This window comes from Bos grunniens, chromosome 3, assembly GCF_055505025.1.
Source record: "Bos grunniens cultivar Pamir isolate PY7600 chromosome 3, Bosgru_T2T1.0, whole genome shotgun sequence".
Taxonomy (NCBI): domain Eukaryota; kingdom Metazoa; phylum Chordata; class Mammalia; order Artiodactyla; family Bovidae; genus Bos; species Bos grunniens.
Window position 1 is genome coordinate 66366420 of NC_141167.1, and position 23814 is coordinate 66390233.

At 35.5% G+C, this 23814-nt stretch overlaps 1 protein-coding gene across 2 annotated transcripts in view; it reads left to right on the top strand.

Moving 5' to 3' along the window:
- PKN2 (protein kinase N2) overlaps positions 1–23814 on the top strand; it is a 135048-nt gene that overhangs the window by 71995 nt on the left and 39239 nt on the right. For both annotated transcript variants that reach the window (XM_086390976.1, XM_086390977.1), the window contains exons 4-6: positions 7054–7171; positions 7510–7655; positions 7741–7954. In XM_086390976.1, the coding sequence (XP_086247102.1) occupies positions 7054–7171; positions 7510–7655; positions 7741–7954 (478 nt within the window). The remainder of the gene's footprint in view (positions 1–7053; positions 7172–7509; positions 7656–7740; positions 7955–23814) is intronic.

Here is a 23814-nt window from a genome sequence, read left to right on the forward strand (position 1 = left end):
TCCTAATTGAAAACTAGTGTTATAGGGAGCACTTGTTATTAATGGGAGTGTGTCCTTTTTCTGAGATGTAATGTGAAAGAGAAAATGTTAGGAACAACCAAACCAGTTTAACATGAAGGTCCTTTCCAATCTAAGGTTTTATAGTTTTATAATTTTCAAAAAGTTTTAGAAAGGTGGATTTATCATAAAATCCACCCTTTTACTTTCAGCTTATTTAAAGATTTTTGTCTCTGTGAATTAGTTTCTTCCATATTTTAATAGAGATTTCATAATTTCAGAATAAAAGTGAGTAGGAATTTTTTTTTTTTTTTTTTAAGTTTAGCAGGAATTTAAAATTGGGGGAAGAGAAGGGGACAGTGGGCGTCTTTGCTTGGAGACATGTACCTTACCTGTGTGTGTGTGTGTGTGTGTTTATAAATAAGATTTTTTTAAGCTTAAGTGTGAAAATTAGTTTCATTATGTGCCATATTTCAAAATAATTTTAAAATTATTTTTAGAGAAATGTATTGTTCCTACTTGATATATTACTTACATGATTTAATACTTAATAGTATACTACTTCACTAACTTTGAACTTTTATTATGGGGTAGTAGAGTTGATTTTTCTGTGTTATTATTTTTAGTATTGATCATTAGTTTGGGTTTTTGTTTTTGTTTTTTTCCCACTTTTATCAAATGTTATTTTGGGCTTCCTTTTTAAAAAGCAAATATGGTGTTCTTGAAACTGTGAATGCACCATATTATGCTGAGTGTTTTGAAATGAAAACATTCTGGAGTAAACTTTTAACCTAGGGTTGATGGATTAGATTAAGAGATTGATGAATCCTTGAAGTTATAAGAAAATTGTAGCCTGCCAGGCTCCTATCTCCATGGGATTTTCCAGGCAAAGATACTGCAGTGGGTTGCCATTTCCTTCTTCAGGGGATCATCCTGACCCAGGGATTGAATCTGCATCTCCTGCATTGGCAGGTGGATTCTTTACCACTGAGCCACCAGAGAATCCCCATATTCTGATACATAAGATGAATAAGAGGATGAATAAGAGTGCCACAGGTTTCGCCGTACTCTCAAAGTGGTCTGTAAGCAACACCCTCCCTTTCCCAAATTTAATAGATTTATGGATGTATTAAAAGGAAAACATAACTTATAATAACCACAGGTTGAAAAATAAAGAGGCCTGTGAGTAGAATCTGATAAAACAAATGGGTAATTTCCATTTGTTTTTAATTAGCCTTTTATTTTTGATTAGATTCATTAATTTGAGAAGGGGTCAAGTTCAATATCCAGAGCATATCAACAGCCATTATAGTCTTTGAGATAGGTCTGTGAGTTATTCTTGTCTAGATTTGGTTCTAATAGTAATAGTCATCAGTTCTAGCAGTTATTCTCGATGAAAAGCCATGAACTAATGGGGAAATATCTGAATCTCCAGAAAGGCACAATAAGACTTTTTCTTTTTTCCTTTTCCCCCACTGAAAGAACTTTAAGCAATGAGGTATAGTGAGAGGTGTAGCTAGCTTAAAGACAAACCAGATTATAAGTACTTTGTACAAAATTAAGCAGTTGAAATTCTATCTTATAAGATGTGTGGAGCCGCTAAAAGACTTTTAGCAAAGAAAATATGTGTTCAGATTTAAAATCTGGATAGTTCACATCCATCTTCCTCAGACTTGAAAAATTAATGAGAGGGTCAAGTCTACAGACAGCAAGTTTAAGGAAGCTTTTGTAGTAGTTCAGGTTAAACATGCTTAAAGCCTCTTACAGCACCAGTAAAAAAAAGAAAAAGACAGAGTCAAGCAGTTTTGGTAGAATAAATATTATGTACTGTCTGGATATGAGGAAGAAGGAAGAATCAAAGATAATTCTTAGATTGGTTATATGAACAGACTGATAAATGGTAGTATCCTTCACAAAAATAGGTATTTCTTAATGAGGAGCAGATTTAGGGATAGGTATGACTAATTCAATTAGGCAGTAGATAGTCCCCTTCAGAATTTTGCTTATTTGATTCTGTGATACAGTTTTTACCCCTGTGCATGTTAGAGCCTGAGTTGTCCTTTTGAAAGGTAAGTCAGATATTTTCACATGCTTATTAAAAACCCTGCAGGGACTTTCTAGTAATTTTAGAACAAAATCTTACAAAAGAGTCCTTACTGTGATCTGCAAGTTCATACATGATTTACCCCTGGCTACCTTCCTACCTTATCTTCTAAAACTCTCTCATTCGCTCTCATTACACTCTAGCCATACTGGCGGCTTTACTGTCTTTTGGACATACCAAGCACACTTACCTCAGAGCCTTTGCATTTACTGTCTCTGCCTAGATAGCTCTTCTCCTAAGTACTTTCATGGCTTTCTCACTTCATTACAATCTGTGCTCATATGGTACCACTTCGAAAAGTTCTTCATTACTATCCTATGTAAAATAGCACCCCCTGCCTCTCTTTATCCCTTTCACTGCATCACCTCTACCTGAAGTAATACACAATTTCTTTATTTTCAACATTAAAATGCAAATTCATGGCTCTTAAATAGTACATTGATTTTCAGAATAATTTCTGAGGGCTTGATAAGACATGTTGAAGAAATGTTCCCTATTCTTATATTCAGATGACAGACCAAGGTGTTCATTAATATATTGGATTATTTCTAGCCTCTACCACTTTTGAAAAAAAATGCCTCTACGTTTTTTCATTCTCTTTCATCATTGAAAATACCTGGCCATCTATCTAGGCCTTCCTTTCCCAGTCTTTTAAAACAGATAGCCAGTGGGAATTTGTATGACTCAGGAAACTCAAACAGGGGCTCTGTAATAACCTAGAGGGGTGGGATGGGGAGAGAGGTTCGAGAGGGAGGGGACATGTGTATACCTATGGCAGATTCATGTTGCTTGGCAGAAACCAACAAAATTCTGTAAAGCAATTATCCTTCAGTAAAAAATAAAAATAAAGTTCACATATTCCAGTCTTATATATACCAAGGGAACATTTCATGCAAAAAAGGACAGAAATGGTATGGACCTAACAGAAGCAGAAGATATTAAGAAGAGGTGGCAAGAATACACAGAACTATACAAAAAGATCTTCACGACCCAGGTAATCATGATGGTATGATCACTCACCTAGAGCCAGACATCCTGGAATGCGAAGTCAAGTGGGCCTTAGGAAGCATCACTGCAAACAAAGCTAGTGGAGGTAATGGAATTCCAGTTGAGCTATTTCAAATCCTAAAAGATGATGCTTTGAAAGTGCTGCACTCAATATGCCAGCAAATTTGGAAAACTCAGCAGTGGCCACAGGACTGGAAAAGGTCAGTTTTCATTAGAATCCCAAAGAAAGGCAGTGCCAAAGAAGGTTCAAACTACTGCACAATTGCACTCATCTCACACACTAGTAAAATAATGCTCAAAATTCTCCAAGCTAGGCTTCAACAGTACGTGAACTGTGAATTACAGATGTTCAAGCTGGTTTTAGAAAAGGCAGAGGAACCAGAGATCAAATTGCCAACATCCACTGGATCATCAAAAAAGCAAGATGGTTCCAGAAAAACATCTATTTCTGCTTTATTGACTCTGCCAAAGCCTTCAACTGTGTGGATCACCACAAACTGGAAAATTCTTCAAGAGATGGGAATACCAGACCACCTGACCTGCCTCTTGAGAAACCTGTATGCAGGTCAGGAAGCCTCAGTTAGAACTGGACATGGAACAACAGACTGATTCCGAATAGGAAAAGGAGTACATCAAGGCTGTATAATGTCACCCTGCTTATTTAACTTCTATGCAGAGTACATCATGAGAAACGCTGTGTTGGGTGAAGCACAAGCTGCAATCAAGATTCCCAGGAGAAATATCAGTCACCTCAGATATGCAGATGACACCACCCTTATGGCAGAAAGTGAAGAGGAAATAAAGAGCCTCTTGATGAAAGTGAAAGAGGAGAGTGAAAAAGCTGGCTTAAAGCTCATAATTTGGAAAACTAAGATCATGGCATCTGGTCCCATCACTTCACGGCAAATAGATGGAGAAACAGTGGAAACAGTGGCAGACTTTATTTTGGGGGGGCTCCAAAATCACTGCAGATGGTGATTGCAGCCATGAAATAAAAAGACACTTATTCCTTGGAAGGAAAGTTATGACCAAGCTAGACAGCATATTAAAAAGCAGAGACATTACTTTTGTCAACAGAAGTTCGTCTATTGAAGGCTATGGTTTTTCCAGTGGTCATGTATGGATGTGAGAGTTGGACTATAAAGAAAGCTGAGTGCCAAAGAATAGATGCTTTTGAACTGTGGTGTTGGAGAAGACTCTTGAGAGTCCTTTGTAGAATGCGGAATGCTAATTACTAATAGTCAACTATTTTATCTAGTCTGTTAGGCTGTGTGCTCAGTCACGTCTGACTCTTTGTAGCCCCATGGACTGTAGCCCGCCAGGCTCCTCTGTTCATGAGATTCTCCAGGGAAGAATACTGGAACGGGTTGCCATTTCATTTCCTTCTCCAGGGGATCTTCCTGACACAGGAATCAAACTCACATCTCTTGCATCTTCTGCATTGGCAGGCAGATTCTTACAACTAGTACCATGTGGTCTGTTAGGTTGAACCAAATGAAATTGCTATTTGTTTAGTTAAAATCAGTCAGATATTGGCATGTTCTTATGGTTCAACCTATTTATATAAAATTTTTCTCATAATCTTAGGATAAAAATCAATATTTTTGTAATGTATAAACCAAGTCTTATGCTTTGGATCTAGCTTTTCTCTTGCCTTGAATGTATTAGGTGCTCAATAAATAAGTCCATTGAATGCCTGAGAAAATACAACTGATAGTAAAAATTCGTTGAATGCTGGAAAGCATTAGACTGACATTCAGTAACTGTCTTTTGCCTGTGATAGGTAACATCCAATATCACTTTTAAAAACCTTTTTCACACTTTAGCATCTGTGCAGATCTTTCAGAAGTCCATGTGGAAAAATCATTTACCTTGTAAAATGAAATACAAATACTTGTCTTTGTGTGTTAAATTAAAATAGTTAAGAAGAGTATTTCTAAAGAAGTAAATGACAGAACTACTGTTTACAGATAGTGATAAAAGTAATAAGAGTAATAGCTTATTTGAAAAGCCTAGTATTTTAAAAACACTTTACTTAATATTTATACTTTTACATTAGAACTTCATTAAAATAATATAATTAATCATTGTTTTTATTCCTCTAAAAGACAACGTTTTAATGGCAATCATGCTAGGCAATATAATTTTAGTTTTATCTAATGCTTACAGCAGCTCTCTATTGTAGAGAATGGTATTCCTATTTACATGATTTCTTTAGGAAAGCTATATATCCCATTAAATTAGAAGTTTTGAAGTATTAATATTTCTATTATTTTAATCTGGTCTCAAAGAAATAGAAAAGTTATTTTGAATCTTTAGTCTGATTTTCCTCCTGGATAACAGAAGGAAATTTTAAAGTTTTTTTTTCATTTTAAACTTGGAAGATTAATATGTATATTCATAAAAGCATATATAATGAGTCATAGACAGCAATTAGATTCAAACTAATGTCCTTAATGGTAAAGCATAGTTTTAAAAAAGTATAGTGTGTGTGTGCACGTGCATGCATGCACAGATACACACACACATTTCATGTAAATGAATATTTAAAGGACTTAGTAAACTATTTAAGCCCAGCTCCTTAATGTGAAATCTGAATATTTTATTTAATAAACAACAAAGTCTGACCAGATGCTCGTTCCTAAATTATTAACTGTAGGAATAGGAGAGAAATGAAAGAAAAATTCATGTATTTGCTAATTGCTTTTGCCTTCAATGCATGTTAACCTAGTTCGGTGTTTAACATGATACATTTTTCACTTCACTTTTTTTTCCTTATATATATTGTCTCTCCCATCATAAATATCTCCATTCTCCCCTTTATTCAGTGTCATGATATATTGTGTGTGTTTGATTTATTGAAATGATGCTGCACATCTGATGCTTGTCTCTTAGCTTCTAGTATTTTCAAATTAATACAGACTGCCTTAGTAGAGATGTGTAAACAATATGAAAAAATTGGTCTTTCCTATGATTGAGTGCTTTCTAACTTGATGCTTAGTTGTATTTATCATTCCTTTTTTTTTTCTTGTAGATTGAAGCATACTAGACTTTGACAGCTAATATAACTAACTAGGAGATGGCATTAACTTCTGTTACTTGTCTCATGACTTAAAAAAAAAAAAAGAAACCCTATATTGGTTACTGTGGCTGCTGTAATCAGTTAACAAATTCATTGGCTTAAAACAACTCAACTTTATTATGTTATAGTTTTATAATTGAGAAATTGGAAATGGATTTCACATTCTGGAGTATGTAGGAGAAAGTTTGTTTCCTTGCCCTTTTTAGCTTCTGGAGGCTGCCATGTTCCTTGGCTCATGGCCCTATTCCTCTGTCTTTGAAGCCGAAAACAGTGGCTCCTGTTCTTCTCACATGACCTCCTCTTCTGCCTTCCTTTTCTACATTTAAGGACCCTTGTGATTACATTGGGCCCATCTGACTCTGTATTTTAAGATTGGGTGATTGACAGCCTCAGTTCTATCTGCTATCTTAATTCCCCTTTGACATATAAGGTAACAAATTCACAAAGTTTGGCGGATTGCCCCATGGACATCTTTATGTGGATTGTTATTTTGCATACCACAGTTCCTAAAATGGTAAGTTTTTTGTGATTCAGTGTTACCGGAACTTGAATGAGAAGAAGGACATTATTTCACTTAATTCAGGCCCTTTCTTGAAGTCTTGAGACATATAACAGAAGTTTATTCAGTAAAACTAACTCCCTAGCTTTTAACTAATGGAATTGTTTTTCTTATTTTCCATCCGATAGTTTGATAGTTTTTGAAAGTAAATATATCTACAAGTATATATATTATAGTACTCAGAAATATATTCTTTTGATCTTTGTTTTTCACTTGCTGATATCATTTGATGTTACTTAGAAGTTATAAAAATGTTTTATTTGTCTGTGTTTCTGCTTACCTTTTCAAACTTACTTTTCATAGGATCGGAAACTCCATGGCACAGCTCAGCAACTGCTCCAAGACAGCAAGACAAAAATAGAAGTGATACGAATGCAGATTCTTCAAGCAGTCCAGACCAATGAATTGGCTTTTGATAATGGTGATGGAACAGATAAAATTGTCATTTCTTACCATTATGGGCATATATAGTACTAAATTAATTTTATATAGGAAAGAAGTGGTTCAGAATTAGGGAGGAAAGAGGCATACTGTTTTTTATCTTGAGTTTTTATCTTTGAGTTTGGGTGGCAAAAATAAAAGATTGTGTATTTTAACATTGTGTCTGTTAAGTGTTTATTTACTTCAATGTTTATTGATTTTTAAGTACTAACTTTTCTTCTAGAATAAGGATTACTTTCTTTTTCTTGAGTTTTAGTTACTATGTATTAGAAAGTCAAATAAATGGTTCAATTAAGTTTTCTTTTTCCCCTTCTTTAGCCAAACCTGTCATAAGTCCTCTTGAACTTCGAATGGAAGAATTAAGGCATCATTTTAGGATAGAGTTTGCAGTAGCAGAAGGTGCAAAGAATGTAATGAAATTACTTGGCTCAGGAAAAGTGACAGACAGAAAAGCACTTTCAGAGGTAATTTTAAATAAAAATTTTAGCTTAATAAATACTCAAAGAATATAATTATTTAAATGATAATGTTATCTTTTCCCTTTGTAAGGCTCAAGCAAGATTTAATGAATCAAGTCAGAAGTTGGACCTTTTGAAGTATTCATTAGAGCAGAGATTAAATGAACTTCCCAAGAATCATCCCAAAAGCAGTATTATTATTGAGGAGCTTTCACTTGTTGCATCACCAACACTAAGTCCACGTCAAAGTATGATATCTACCCAAAACCAATATAGTACCCTGTCCAAACCAGCAGCACTAACAGGTATGTAGCATATATCTTCCTGATTTTTTTTCATGCGTTTTTAGTCTATATTTGGTTCTGATTTAATAATAATGAATAAAAATGTGTTTATACAATTTTTAAGTATTGTGGTGAGATAGAACAGAATTTATTATTTTAACCATTTTAAAATAATGGTTAATAACATTTTAATAATAACCAGATAATGGTTAATAATATTTAATAATATTTTAAAATAATCAGAATTCATAGGCATTTAGTATACCCACACTAATTGTACAACTCTAACCGGTTTCTGGTTCTGGGATATTTTCATCACTGCATAGGGAAACCCAGGACCCATTAAGTAGTCATTCCCAATTCCCCCTTTCCCCTCAACCCCTAGCAGTCAAAGTTGATTTTCTGTTTCTATAAATTTGTCTATTATAGATGTTTCCTATAAATAGAATTTTATAATTTGTGGCTTTCTTTGTCTGATTTCTTTCATTTTTCTGTACTGTTTTCAAGGTTCATTCTTTTTAAGACATATATCAATACTACATTCCTTTTTATAGCTAAATATTCTGTTGTACAGGTATATGTCTGGTTTTATTTATCTGTTCATTAATTGATGGACATTTGGGTTATTTCCACCTTTTGACTACTGTGAATAGTGTTTCTGTGAATTTTTGTTTGCAGGTTTTTGTTTGAACACCTATTTTCAGTTATTTTTAGAATATACCTAGATGTATAATTACCAGGTCATATGGAAATCTTATGCTTATATTTTTGAGGGACCATCAAACTATTTTCCATAGGGACTTCATCATTTTACATTTCCAACAGCAAAGCATGAGGGTTCCCATTTCTCTGCATTCTCCTCAACAACACTTGTTACAGTAAGTCTCCTAGATACAAACATGTTCATAAGTCCAATTGTTTATAAGTCTAACAAAGTTAGCCTAGGTTACCAAACACAGTCAGTTGTATAATGCTGTACTGTAATAGGTTTATAATGCTTTTCACACAAATAATACATAAAAAACAAAACATTTTTAATCTTACAGTACCTTGAGAAGTACAGTCGTACAGTACAACAGCTGGCATACAGGGACTGGCATCAAGTGAACAGGCAAGAGAAGTTACTGAGTGGAGAAGGGAAAGGGGGTGTGAGATGGTAGAGTTGAAGATTGTCAGCAATAGGAGATGGAAGGCAAGCTGCTATTTCACTCACGCCTCATGTTGATGGCACAGGTTCTGGTTCTTTGCTGGATTCAGTTCTATCTAGCTCCTGGAAAAAATGATTCAGTGATGTTTGTTTATGCTCAGCCTCTCAGTCATGTGCAAATCTTTGCAGCCCCATCAGCTGTAGCCTGTCAGGCTCCTCTGGCCAAGCCAGTGTCTGGTTAGTAGCTCTTGTCTTTTCTCCTCATAGATGACACCATAGCACAGGATTGCATTCTGAATGGTTGTTGTACTGTAGGTTGTAGGTTGTACTGTAGGTACTGTAGAACAGTACCTTTCATGTACTGTTCTATGTTCAAGTCCTGGCCTCAAAAACTAATAGTGCCTCCTCACATAAAGAAAATCCCCTTGCCATTTCCTGCAGCATGAGTCTCTTCGGTTCTTCAGTTACTTCTTCTTCCTCCTATCTCTGTTTGTCCTTTCTCTGGGCCTCCAATTCCAATAGGTCTTCATTAGTAAGCTCCTTATATGGAACAACAAGTTCAGTGAAGTCATCCTCTTGCAGATTTAGCTTAAAATAATGATATTGTGCTACTGTACTCTATATAGTGTGTGCATGCTAAGTCACTTCAGTCGTGTCCAGCTCTTTGTGACCCTATGGACTGTAGCCCGCCAGGTTCCTCTGTCCATGAGATTCTCCAGGCAAGAATACTGGAGTGGTTTGCCATTCCCTCCTCCAGGGAATCTTCCCAACCCAGGGATCGAACCCACATCTCCTGTGTTTCCTACATTGGCAGGCAGATTCTTTACCACTAGTGCCACCTGGGAAGCCACTCTATACAATACGGGTACAGAAAAATCACAGTCACTTGTAGAGGATGCATACACATGACGGTATACCCCAAACGCGTAAGCTAACTTATATGAGCATGACTGGACATGAACACATGTTCACATCTTGGAAAGTTCTCAACTTGAAGGTTCATTTGTGGGGAATTTACTGGATTTTTCCTTTTTTTAAAAAAATTACTGCCATCTTAGCTTCATTTTTGAAAGTGTGGTAGTGGTAGCAAAGTCTCCAACTATTTTTGTAGATTTGCTTGTTTTTCCTTTCAGTTATATAAGTTTTTGGTTCATATGTTCTCAGGCTCTGTTGTTCAGTGCATATGTTTATAATTTTTTATCTTCTAAATGGATTGACTATTTTATCAAAATGTAATATCCTTTTTCTACTGTAACAATTTTGGATTTAAAGTAGTCTATCTGATGTTAGTGTAGCCATTCTAGCTCTCTTTTGGTTACTGTTTACACTGAGTATCTTTCTGTTCTTCCTCTTTCAATTGATATATGTCTTTGGTTCTAAAATGAGTCTTTTTTAGACAGCATATAATTTTGTCACGGTTTGGGTTTGTTTATTTTAATCCATTCTCAGTCTCTGCCTTTATTTTGAACAGTTTAATCCATATATGTTTAAGATAATTACTGATAAGGTGCAGTGCAATTCTGATGCTGACTACCCAGAGTTAGGTCAAATTTCATAGGTTTATGGCACAGTCCCCCACAAGACTGCCTTCACTTCAGACACAAGCTGCAAGCTTGGGGTTTCCCCAACCACTCACACTTCTGACCAACTGGCTACAAATTTAGGGGTTCCTACTACCACCTCAGACAAAGTAATTCCATGGAACAAGTCACAGAACTCAGAAAAGCTCTATATTTATAAGTAAAATTTTATTATAAAGGCTACAAATTAAAACCAAAGAAGAGACAATAGGGAGAGATCTGGTAGTTTCCCTGCTGTCAATATACATCACCCTCACAGAACATCAATTTCTGTTTTTAGCCAGTAATAGCTCTGACTATTCAGAATTTTTATTGTGGCTTTATTAGTGGGTTGGCGAAAGGGTTTGTTCGTTTTTTTCCATAAGTTGGCTCTAGTAGTACTTAATTGTCTTTAACTTAATTGTCTTTAACTTTAACTTAATTGTCTTTAACTGGAAAAAATTTTGTTGGATTGTATTGTGACAGCTGTCATATCAGCATGCATTTTTTAAAAACTTATCAAAATTAATGAATTTTTGTGTAGCCATTTTAATATTGAAGGGGGCAGGAAAGAAGTAACATTTTAGCGTGTTATGCTTTATTATTTCAAGAAAGGTAAAAATAACAACTGAAACAAAAAAGAAAAAAATTTGTGCAGTGTATGGAGAAGGTGCTGTGACTGATGGAATGTGTCAGAAGTGGTTTGATAAATTTTGTGCGGGAGATTTCTCACTGGATGATGCTACATGGTGGGGTAGACCAGTTGAAGTTAATAGCAATCAATCAAGACATTGAGATCAGTCAATAGTATACTATGCAGGAGACAGCCGACATACTCAAAATATCCAAGTCAAGCACTGAAAATAATTTCCACCAGTTTACTTATTTTAATCACTTTGGTGTTTGGGTTCCACGTAAATTAAGCCTTCTGGTCTATATTTCTGCATGCAATTCTCTACTTAAATGTAACAAAAACGTTCTGTTTTTAAAACAAATTGTGATGGGCAATGAAAAGTGGATACTATACAATAATACAGAATGGAAGAGATCATGGAACAAGTGAAAGGAACCACCACTAACCACACCAGAGGCCAGTCTTCCTCATAAGAAGATAATATTGTATAAATGGTAGGATTGAACTCTTTCCAGAAAACCAAACATTTAATTCCATCAAGTACTGCTCTCAGTTAGACCAACTGAAGGAAGCACTCAATGACAAGCATCCAGAATTAGTCAAAAGAAAATGCATTATCTTCCATCAGGATAGCCTAAGACCACATATGTCTTTGATGACCAGGCAAAAACTGTTACAGCTTGGCTGGGAAGTTCTGATTCATCTGCCTTATTCCCCAGACATTGCACCTTCAGATGTCCATTTACTTCAGTCTTTACAAAATTCTCTTAATGGAAAAAAAATTCAATTCCCTAGAAGACTGTAAAAGACATCTGGAACAGTTCTTTAAAAGATAAAAAAATTTTGGAAAGATGGAATTATGAAGTTGGACTGAAAATTGGCACAAGGTGGTAAAACAAAACAGTGAATATATTGTTGAGTGAAGTTCTTGGTGAAAATGAAAAATGTGTCTTTTATTTTTACTGATAAAAAACCAAAGGAACTTCTTGACCAACCTAATACATAGGAGCGAGTGATTGAATCATTGGCCACTTGATTGAAATCAGTCTCTAGACCCTGACCTTTTCCAAAAGACCATAGTTCTGACTGATATGTGGGTCAAAACATGAGCCCTCTAACCATATAGTTGGTCTTTGTGTTATAGCCAGCCCCCATTCTGGAACTGTGCACAGGCCTACTGTGAGTCATTTTGTTAGCATAAACTCACATGTGGTCTGAGGAGTCCACCATGAATAACAAAGATACTGCTATTACTAGGGAACTGACAAGGGTTTAGAAGATCCCTCTTAAGAACCAGGGAAATAAACCAGCCAAATTCATTATTATGGAACAAAAAGGCTTACTTCTACCATTTTCCTATTTGTTTTCTATAAATCTTCATCTTTTTTTCTGAATTCTTTTGCTTTCTTTTATGTTTGATTGAATTTTTCTAGTTTACCTTTATTTTATTCTTTCCTTGACTTCTTTTCTGTATATTTTAAAATTATTCTTAGTGGTTACTCTAATGATTACAGTTAATATCCTAAGTTTATAACAGTAGGTCACAAAAACTCTGCTCCTATACGTCTGTGCATCCTCATCATTATATTTTTGTTGACATAGAGTATGTCTTTATGCACTGTGTGCCCATTTGATTAGATTGTATTATATATTATATTACAATTTTTGTTTTATCCGTGTCTTTTAAGTCATAAAGTAAACATGGAGTTACAAACTGAAAATATATTAATAGTGATACTGGCTTTTTAATTTACCTATGTAGTTAGTTTTACTGATGCTATTTTTTTTTTCTATGATTTCAAGTTACTGTCTAGTATTCTCTTTCATGTCAATCTGGATGATTTCTTTTAGTATTTCTTCTAGGAAGATCTGCTAGTGATAAGCTCCCTTAACTGTTGCTTATTCTAGAATCTTTTATTTCCTTCATTTTTTTTTTTCTAATTTTATTTTATTTTTAAACTTTACATAATTTTATTAGTTTTGCCAAATATCAAAATTTTTTGAAGGTTAGTTTTGCATATATAGCATTCTTGGTTGACAGGCTTTTTCTTTCAGCATTCTAAAAATATCATCCCAGCCCCTCCTGGCTTTTATGCTATCTGATAAAGAATCAAGTTTTAATCTTATTGAGGATTTTTGGTAACTAATGATTTGCTTCTCTCTTGCTGCCTTCAAGATTCCCCTTTTTGTCTCTGGTTTTTCACAATTTGATTATAATGCATCTCAAAATGGTGATTTCTTTTGAGTTTATTCTACTTGGATTCTTTGAGCTTCTTGATGTGTAGATTCATGTCATTCATCAAATTTGGGATGCCTGTGCATGTGTGTGTGTGTGTGTGTTTATTACTTACTTTAGAGATTCACATATGCATATTGAACTTAATACAATCTGTGATCATAGTATATACTCTCTTCCAAATTAGTTGTTGACCCTTGAGTAACGCAGGCTAGGGATGCCAGGCCTCTGCAGTCACAAATCTGTATATAACTTCAATCAACACCCACATGTCTTCAGATTCAACCAACTGTGGATCATAGAGCACTATGGTTAAGTATTTAGTGAAAAAAATTCACATGTAAGTGGACTTGCTCAGTTCAAAGCCATGTTGTTCATTTCCAATCTATATCTTCTAGTTTTGTTTTTACTTTAAAGAGCAAAAAACTTTAAAGGTATAGGTGATCCATGTTTGATTGAATTAGTGCATATGGGATTACAGATATGGAAAACCTACTATGAAGTTACATGCACATTTTTGACTCTGCAAATGGTCAGTGTCCCTAACTCCCACATTGTTCAAGGGTCAACAAAGTATTTTTTTCAAAAAACAAAACAAAGCATTGTCCTTTATATCTAGTGACTCATTATTCTTTCTGCTCTTGTTGTACTTGAAATTTTCTGTTAAAATTTTCCTGTAGCCTATAGTCCTTTCTTTAGCATTTATTGTAGTAAACATGTGCTAGAGTCTAATTTTTCCAGTTTTTCTCTTCACAATAACATCCTTCATTCCCCAACATTGAATTTCCTTCATTTTTTTTTTCCCTTTCTTTTCCTAAGACTGCACTTTCAATTCAGATATCTTTAAGTTTTCTGATTTTTCAGCCTGCTCAAATATGGTGTTGAACAACTCTAGGAAACTTTAAAAATTTCAATTAGTGTACTTTCCAGCTCCAGGATTTCTATTTGGTTCTTAGTTATAAATTCTATGTCTTTATTAATATTCCCTATTTGTTGAAATACTATTCTCCTTTTTCCCTTTTGGTTTCTTTTAGGTCTTTGACCACATGTAAGCTTTGACCATTTGTAAGACAGTTGGTATAGTCAATCCAACGACTACTTTGTGTAGTAAATCCAATGTTTTGACTTCCTTATGGATGGAGAAGGAAATGGGAACCCACTCCAGTGTTCTTGCCTGGAGAATCCCAGGGACGGGGGAGCCTGGTGGGCTGCAGCCTATGGGGTCGCACAGAGTTGGACATGACTGAAGCAACTTAGCAGCAGCAGCAGCAGTGGGGATAGTTTCTGTGAATTTCTACTTTTCTTGTGAATTGGCCATACTCTCTTATTTATGTGCTTGCCTCATAATTTTTTATTGAAAGCTGGTTATAGTGAATATTATTTGTAACTCTGGAATATAGTCCCATTTTCTATAATTTCTTATTGCTGTATGACACAGGATGTAGTTGTTTAGTGACTTTGTAATTATGTGTGGTCACTGAAGTCTCCATTAAGTTATTAGTCAACTAGTGTTTTGACAGACATTTTTTTTTAATGCCTGCAGGTAGAAAGAAAAATTTGCCTTATGTTTGCAGCTGAATTCTTTGTTTGTGTGCCAAGGCATACTTTCAGCATTCACCCAAGCATTTTATAATTCTGCCTTTTCTTGTACAGAGCTTGAATATCAGCCTGATGTGAAAGCTTAGTGCCTTCTTAGATCTCTTCTGAGGATGTCTGCTTTTGCAGCTAGTCTTCTGGTTTTCCAGTAACATGTAGAAACATTGCAGAGCTCTTATTCCCTAAAACAGCTTACTTCCTATCTCCCGCCCCCCTAAGACTATAGGATGTCTCTTAAATAATATAGACAACTGATAGCCTTTGCTCCAGGCTTCATTTGCCTTTCAATGCCTTGTACTTAGCTGTTTCTCTGCTTTGAAAGATTTCTTAGTTAGTTGAAAGAAAGGTAAACCTTTTCCGTTAGTCCTCCAGGGAGCCTTCAGAGAGGTCAAAGCAGGCATCCAGAGTTCTTTGAGAATGTAGTCTTCTATGCTCCCTCTGGCACCAAGAACCTGAATCAGAAATAAAGCCTGCTGTCTTCGGGACTCCTGGGCTTCCCTCGTGGCTCAGTGGTAAAGAATCTGCCAGCAGAGCAGAGGACACTGGAGCCGTGCTTTTGGTCCCTGGGTCAGGAAGATCCCCTGGAGGCGGGAGGGCAAGGCAACCAACTCCAGCATTCTTACCTGGAAAATCACATGGACAGAGAAGCCTGACAGGCTACAATCCATAGGGTAGCAAAGAATTGGACATGATTTGAAGTGACTGAGCACAGACACCATCATCAGGACTATCACCAAGCCATTGGGGTTGGGGAGAGGAGAGATGAAGCTGAGATAAATTAAAATGCCCCAAAGCTTTCCCACCAAGTGTTCATTGCATTTTTTGATCAAGCATTTGCTTGGTTGCAGTAAACCTTTGACTGTTTCCCAGATTTCTGGTAGCGTTTATTCTAACCAGTTTTCCTGATTTTGTTTGTTTTCCTGTGTTTCTGTAAAGAAATTGCCTTTAAAATTTGCTACCCTACCATTTTCTTACCATTACCTACAGAGATTTTTATGGCCCATGTGAATGTGACATTTTGGATACACAGGCCTTCCCCATCCCCAAGAATCTTTAAATTATCAACATGAATGTCAGCAGGGGCTTTGCCTTAAAAATAATGTCATTAAATATTTTGAGGATGTGAAAGTGTTCTTCAGAATTGTACAGCATACTGTCATATTCTAGTAGCTTTGGATATCATTATCAGTTTTATATTATGGCAGACTTCTACATTAAATCTTGAAGGACAAATTTATAGTTGGACAGTGCTGTTACTACTATTAAGATCACTCTAAAGCTTCAGTTACCAAATTGAGTTCCTAAATTTGTGGTACCTTGGGATACCAAGTGAATTCACAAGTTACCCTGGGATGCCAACTGAATTTTCCTTCACTGCTATATTAATAAATACTATAGGAAAATCAATATGGAATAGAAAATAATGGTTGCACTTTTCAATCTAATTCCAAAGTTTGATAAATTGTACAGTGCCCAGTAGGTACACATATCTCATTAGGAAGTGATCATGGTTATTTAAGAATGAAATATGATTACTTTTCAGTATATTTTTTTTCAAATAGTTATTTATAATATCCTATAAAACAGAACTGTTCGGTGTATCATTTAGACTACTAGCACAATGAAAAAGTTGAGATACTAGGCTACTATGAAACGGAAAAGCTTGGAAGCCTCTGGCCCAAACTTTCTATTGTATTTTAAATGTTTAAAGTATTTATTGTTTAAAGCATTTATCTTATGAGGTATCACCTCGCACTGGTAAGAATGCCCATCATCAAAAAATCTACAGACAGTAAATGCTGGAGAGAGTGTGGAGAAAGGGAACCCTCTACACTGTCATGGGAATGTAAACTGGTATAGCCACTGTGGAGAACAGTATGGAGGTTCCTTAAAAAACTTAACAGTAGATACCATATGATCCAGCAGTCCCATTCCTGGGCATATATCTGGAAAAAAACATAATTTGAAAAGATTCATGCACCCCAGTGTTTATTGCAGCACTATTTACAATAACCAAGACATGGAAACAAGCTAACTATCCATCAACAGAGGAATGAATAAAGATGTGTTACATATAAACAAAAGAAGAGACTTTTGGACTCTGGAAGAAGGCGAGGGTAGAATGATTTGAGAGAATAGCATTGAAACATGTATATTATCATATGTGAAATAGATCACCAGTTCAGATTTGATGCATGAGACAGGGTGTTCAGGGCTGGTGCACTGGGATGACCCTGAGGGATGGGATGGGGAGGGAGGTGGGATGGGGGTTCAGGATGGGGAACACATGTACACCCATGGCTGATTCATGTCAATGTATGGCAAAAAACCACTACAATATTGTAAAGTAATTAGCCTCCAATTAAAATAAATAATTTAAATTTGAAAAAAGTAAAAAAAAATGTGTTACATATAAATAATGGAATGTTAGTCAGCCATATGAAAGAACAAAATAATTCCATCTGCAGTGACATGGATTGACCTAGAGATTGTCATGTGTATGCATGTGTGCTCAGTTGTGTCCAACAACTGTAGCCCGCCAGGCTTTTCTGTCCATGGAATTCTCCAGGCAAGAATGCTGGAGTGGGTTGCCATTTCCCACTCCAGGGAATCTTCCCAACCCAGGGGTTGAACCTGCGTCCCTTGGGTCTCCTGAATTGGCAGACAGATTCTTTACTACTGTGCCACCTGGGAAGGCCATAGACTATCATACTGAGTGAGAAAAGCAAATATATGACATTGCATATGTGGAATCTAAAAAACAGGGTACAAATGAACTTACCTATCAACACAAAACGGAAATAGAGTTACCAGTATAGAAAACAAACTTATGGTTACCAGGGAGTAAGGTGGGGCTAGGAATATTGGGAGATTGAGATTGACATATATACACTACTGTATATAAAATAGATAATTAATAAGGACCTATTGTATATAACACAGAGAACTCTACTCAATACTCTGTAATGGCCTATATGGAAAAGAATCCACAAAAGAGTGGATATTTGTATACGTACAGTGATTGACTTTGCTGAACACCTGAAGCTAGCAGAACATTGTAAATCAACTATACTCCAATAAAAAATTTTAAAAGTAAATAAAGCATTTATCTTTCCAACCACATCCTCTATAACTTGTATCACACATCTTCTGTCACAATCTGATTTGTGCACAGTGCCTATTAAATGTCTTTGACTTATTATATGTCTCCTTTTTTAAAAATCAAAACTGGAATATAGACCTGTGAAGAACAAAGTCTTTGTCATCTACCTACATGTACTCTTAATCCCCATCACAGGGTACTTTATACATTCATTTCAGTTCAGTTCAGTCGCTCAGTCGTGTCTGACTCTTTGTGACCCCATGAATCGCAGCACACCAGGCCTCCCTGTCCATCACCAACTCCCGGAGTTCACCCAGACTCACGTCCATCAAGTCAGTGATGCCATCCAGCCATCTCATCCTCTGTCTTCCCCTTCTCCTCCTGCCCCCAATCCCTCCCAGCATCAGAGTCTTTTCCAACGAGTCAACTCTTCGCATGAGGTGGCCAAAGTACTGGAGTTTCAGCTTTAGCATCATTCCTTCCAAAGAACACCCAGGACTGATCTCCTTTAGGATGGACTTGTTGGATCTCCTTGCAGTCCAAGGGACTCTCAAGAGTCTTCTCCAACACCACAGTTCAAAAGCATCAATTCTTCAGCGCTCAGCCTTCTTCACAGTCGAACTCTCACATCCATACATGACCACTGGAAAAACCATAGCCTTGACTAGACAGACCTTTGTTGGCAAAGTAATACATTCAGTAGATACTTGGTAAATATTATTTGATAATAAGGCAGGGACTGTACTTATCTAAGTTTCCCCACCTAATGGCTCAGGACTGAACATAATATTCAAAACTTAAGAAAGATTCACTGGTTAAAATATAGTTGCTAAAGTTATACTTTTAGAAAAGTAATAAAGCTACATTTTAGAAAATCAGCTCATGTGACTGGAAATTATTTTCCTTTTGTAGTCTAGATGGTGCCTGTTCCTAACTCTTTAACCTTTTTTTAGTTCTGTCCATGTTCTTCATTCCCTTACTTTACTTTTAGTGATGTAAGTCAAGCCTAAAAGGAAGTATCTTAAGATATTTTGGTTTTTTAAAAAATTGCTCTAATTATCTACTGGACTTTAAATTTGGAATTAACTAGAAAGAGAAACAGTAGTGGTATTAATAAAGGATTAGACATGATAAAGGATTAGTCTAGATAAGTAGTTGGAGTATTTACTGCCCTGACTTTTTACTGCATGCTATTATTTATGGTTTGTCTCATTTACACTTGTTTCTTTTGCAATGCTATGCTTATAATACTAAAATTTACAAATTACTTTGATACAAAGTATGATTGAATTTTTTATTCCAAAATTTCAAGACTAGTTTCAAGTTTTTATCAAAGATTTCCTCAGAATTAAAACAAAAAAAAGTTACTCAATTGTACCAAGTTGAAATATTGAATTAGTAAAATTGATGTAAAATAATTTTTCCAGAAAGTAAGAGAAATTAAAAAATATTTACTTATTCTAATGGAATTCATAGCTATTGCTTATGAATATTTACTTCTTGGCTTTGTTTGTTTTTAAAATTTCATATTATGGGTTATAAAAGTAGAAAATTTAATTTTAAGCTATTTCTTATATGGTTATATGCAGATGCAATTGTGTCACCTCATAAAAGAAAGAAACTTCTATATACTTAATAAAGATCTTAAATATCTCCAGGTTTTTTCCTAAATGAAAGCAGGTGTTGAACATTGTCATCTCCTAATACATTGAGATTACTAAAATATTTAATTATTTACCAGGATTTGAAGTAGTAACCAGATGTTTTCAGTTTTCCCAGGATGACTTTTACATCCAAACATTTACAGTGGAAATGAACTAAGTTTACCACCTTAACAATAACAAAAAAAAGCAAATAAAACACACAGACACAAGTTGTTTCTTTTGAACCAGAATTGAAATGATATTCGTTAAACTTACAATGAGCCTTCATACTTTACAGTGAGATAAGGTTTCCATAGCCAAACCAAAAATAAGTTTGAACTTTTCCCTCATGCTTAGCCATCTTTATTGGGATATATTTGAAGTAATACACAGATTTTTCTGGTTTTAAATATAGTTTTACAATTTTTAGTGAATAAATATACCTGAGCTACCATTATCGATATCCAGTCTATAGAACAGTTTTATTGCATATATTTGAATTATATAATTTGAGAAGTTTTGTTATATATTTAAAGTATGAAACCATCACCACAAATCAAGATAATTATATACATCATCTCCAAAAGTATCCTCATGTGCCTCTGTGAAACCCCTCCTTCTTTCTCTTTTCCTGCTTTCTTTCCCCATACCTGTCCCCAGGCAAATCACTGGCCTGTTTCTGTCACTAGATATTAGTTTGCATTTTGTAGAATTCTGTATTAATTGAATCATACAGTGTATACTTTCGTGGGGGAAATCTGGCCATTTTCACTCTGAATAATTCAGAAGAATTGCATGTATCAGTAGTCCCTTTCTGTTTATTGTTGGTACTATTTAATTGTGTGACTATACCATAACTTTTTTACCCATTCACCTCTAGTTGATAGTTGGGTTGTTTCCATTTTGTACTTTTTTCAAATATAACCGCTAATAACATCCTTGTATAATTTTTGTGTAAACGTGCATTTCACTTCACTTGGATAATACCTAGGAATGTTGTAGCTGGATCACATGGTAGTCTTCTGATAATGGGTTCTTTATCCACTTTTATATTTGAAAAAGCTTCATTTTTGAAAGATATTTTCAGTAGATTTAGAATTCTAGGTTCATGGTTTGTTTCCTCAGTACTTGAAAGATATTGCTTCTCTGTCTTGCTCTCATTGTTTCTAATGAGACATCTGCTGCCGTCCTGATCTTTGTACGTACTTGTCTTTTTTTCTCTGGTGGTTTTTAAAACTTTCTTTTTATCATTTGTTTTGAGAAATTTAATTATGTTATGCTTTGGTGTAATTTACTTATTTTTCTTTTGCTCAGTGTTTATTGAACTTCTTGGAAAGTTTCAAGCACATTATAGTTTTAACCATATTTGGAAAATTTTTAGTCATTATTTTTTCAAATGTCTCTTCTGTTCTCTGTCCTGTCTACTTTTCATGAAGGTCTTTCAGTACTCATATATTAGGACACTAGAAGTTAAACTCACAGCTCACATATGTGTTGTTTTGGGAGTTTTAATTTGTTTTTTGTCCTCCAAGTCTTTCCTTTCTATCTTCTATTTTTGATCATTTATGTTGCTCTAGCTTTAAGTTCACTAGCCTTTTCTTTTGTGATGTGAATGTGCCACCAATCCCATCCAGTTTTTTTTGTTTTTTTTTTTTTATCCTCAGACAGTGTAGTTTTCATCTCTAGAATTTTTTTCTGTTTTTTTTTTTATTTCTTTGATGTCTCTCTTCAACATTTTAAATAGAATATATTTATAGATAACTGTGTGAATGTCTGCTAATCATAATATTTATATCAGTTTTATTTTTTAAATGGGTCCTACTTTTCTGTTTATTTGCTTTCCTGGTATGATAGGCAGAATATTAAGAATGACTTCCAGAATCCCTCCCATGTGAATATGATGGAGCATCACTTCTGTGATGTGGCAAAGAAGAGTTTTACATACGTGATTAAGGTTACTACTCATTTGAGTTAATGTAAAGGACAGTTATCTGGATCAGCTTAATACAGTCACATGAGCCCCTCAAAAAGCAGAAGAATTTCCCTGGCCAATTATTATTATTAAAGCTGCTCAGTCATGTCTGATTCTTTGTGACCCCATGGACTATATAGTCCATGGAATTCTCCAGGCCAGAATACTGGAGTAGGTAGCCTTTCCCTTCTCCAGGGAATCTTCTAAATGCAGGGATTGAACCCAGGTCTCCTGCATTATGGGCAGATTCTTTATCAGCTGAGCTACAAGGGAAGCCCAAGAATAGTGGAATGGGTAGCCTATCCCTTCTCCAGTAGACCTTCCCCACCCAGGAATTGAACCAGGGTCTCTTGCATTGCAGGTGGATTCTTTACCAACTGAGCTATGAGGGAAGCCCTCCCTGGCCAATGGAAGAAGGGAAAGTCAAAGAGATATGAATCATAAAAAGGATTTTATGTGCCCTTGCTGGCTTAGAGATGGGGTGGGGTCACATGACAAGGGATGCAGGTCACCTCTAGAACTTGAAAATAGCTCCTGGCTGTCAGTAGCAAGGAAATAGGATCCCTATTCTTATGGCTTCAGGAAACTAGATTCTACCAGTAACCTGAATGAGTTTAGAAGCAGGTTCTTCAGAACTTCCAGATTAAGAGCCCAGCCTGGCAGACACAATGATTTCAGCCTTATAAAATCTTTAGCAAAGAATGCAGACCCTCCCACTCAAGCTCTGGCCTACAGAACTATTGGGTAGTAAATGGATGTTGTTTTAAGGCACTGTGTTTGTGATAATTGGTAATACAGTAATAGAAAACAAATACACCTGGTAATCTTTGAGTGAATGCCAGACATTTTGAATTTTAGCTTGTGAGGTGCTGGGTATTTTTGTATTCCTACAAATATTACAAATATTTTTGAGCTTTATTCCAGGTCACAATTAAATTACTTGGAAACAGTTTGATCTTTTGGGTAATGCTTTTTTTAATTTTTTTTTTTGAATTATTTTTGGCAGTGCTGGGTCTTCGTTGCTGCACACAGGCCTTCTCTAGTCATGGCGAGCAGGAGCTACTCTTTGTTGTGGTGCCTAGGCTTCTGTTTATGTGGCTTCACTTGTTACAGAGCACAGGTTCTAGAGCCCACGGACTTCAGTAGTTGTGGCTCAAGGAACTAGTTACCATGCGGCGTGCAGAATCTTCCCAGGCCAGTGATTAAACTCGTCCCCTGCATTGGCAGATGGACTCTTAACCACTGGACCACCAGGGAAGTCCCTGGGTAATATGGGACTACAGCATTGTTTAGTCTAAGGGTAATTATTCTGTGTTCCTGAATCAAAACTGAATACTTAGTCTGAGGAAGCTTCTGTACGTCTCAGGAATTCTGTCTCTGGATAGCTGTATTTTTTCCTTTATGCTGGCTGTGAAGTCTAGCCCTCTCAGTGCAATCTCTCTCGTTTCTGTCTCCTTAACTCAGGTAGTCCACTTGGCTCCCCCTTTCTGTACTGTACTGATGTCCATTAGCCTTTAACACTTTTTTTTTGTACTCTTTTTTTTTTTTTTTTAAGTTGTTTGAGTTGAGAGTAAATACAGACTTTCTTTACTTTGCTGAAAGTCCTTTGGTTACTTTTAAATAATTAAAAACTTTAAATAAAATTAAGTTTTAATTATTTAAGTTTAATGGGACAGCTTTTCCCAGAAGATACTCTTCCTAAAGTGCTTACTATATGTAGTATCTAAAATTTTAATATTGAAGAACCATTTTAAAATTTTAGTACACTAACTCTAGCCCAAATGATGACAAAGCCATATCTCTAGATAGCTAAGCTCAGATGTCCTCAGTTTCATTTGAACACCTTTCATATGTATTTGCCTAAGAAAACGACAATTATTTTATGCTTGGATAATTATAGCCCATTATTACTTGACTAACTAAACTATTAAAGTGAAAAGATAATGTTATTTTACATCTCAAATAGAACAGAAATCCATCTATTCAACCCC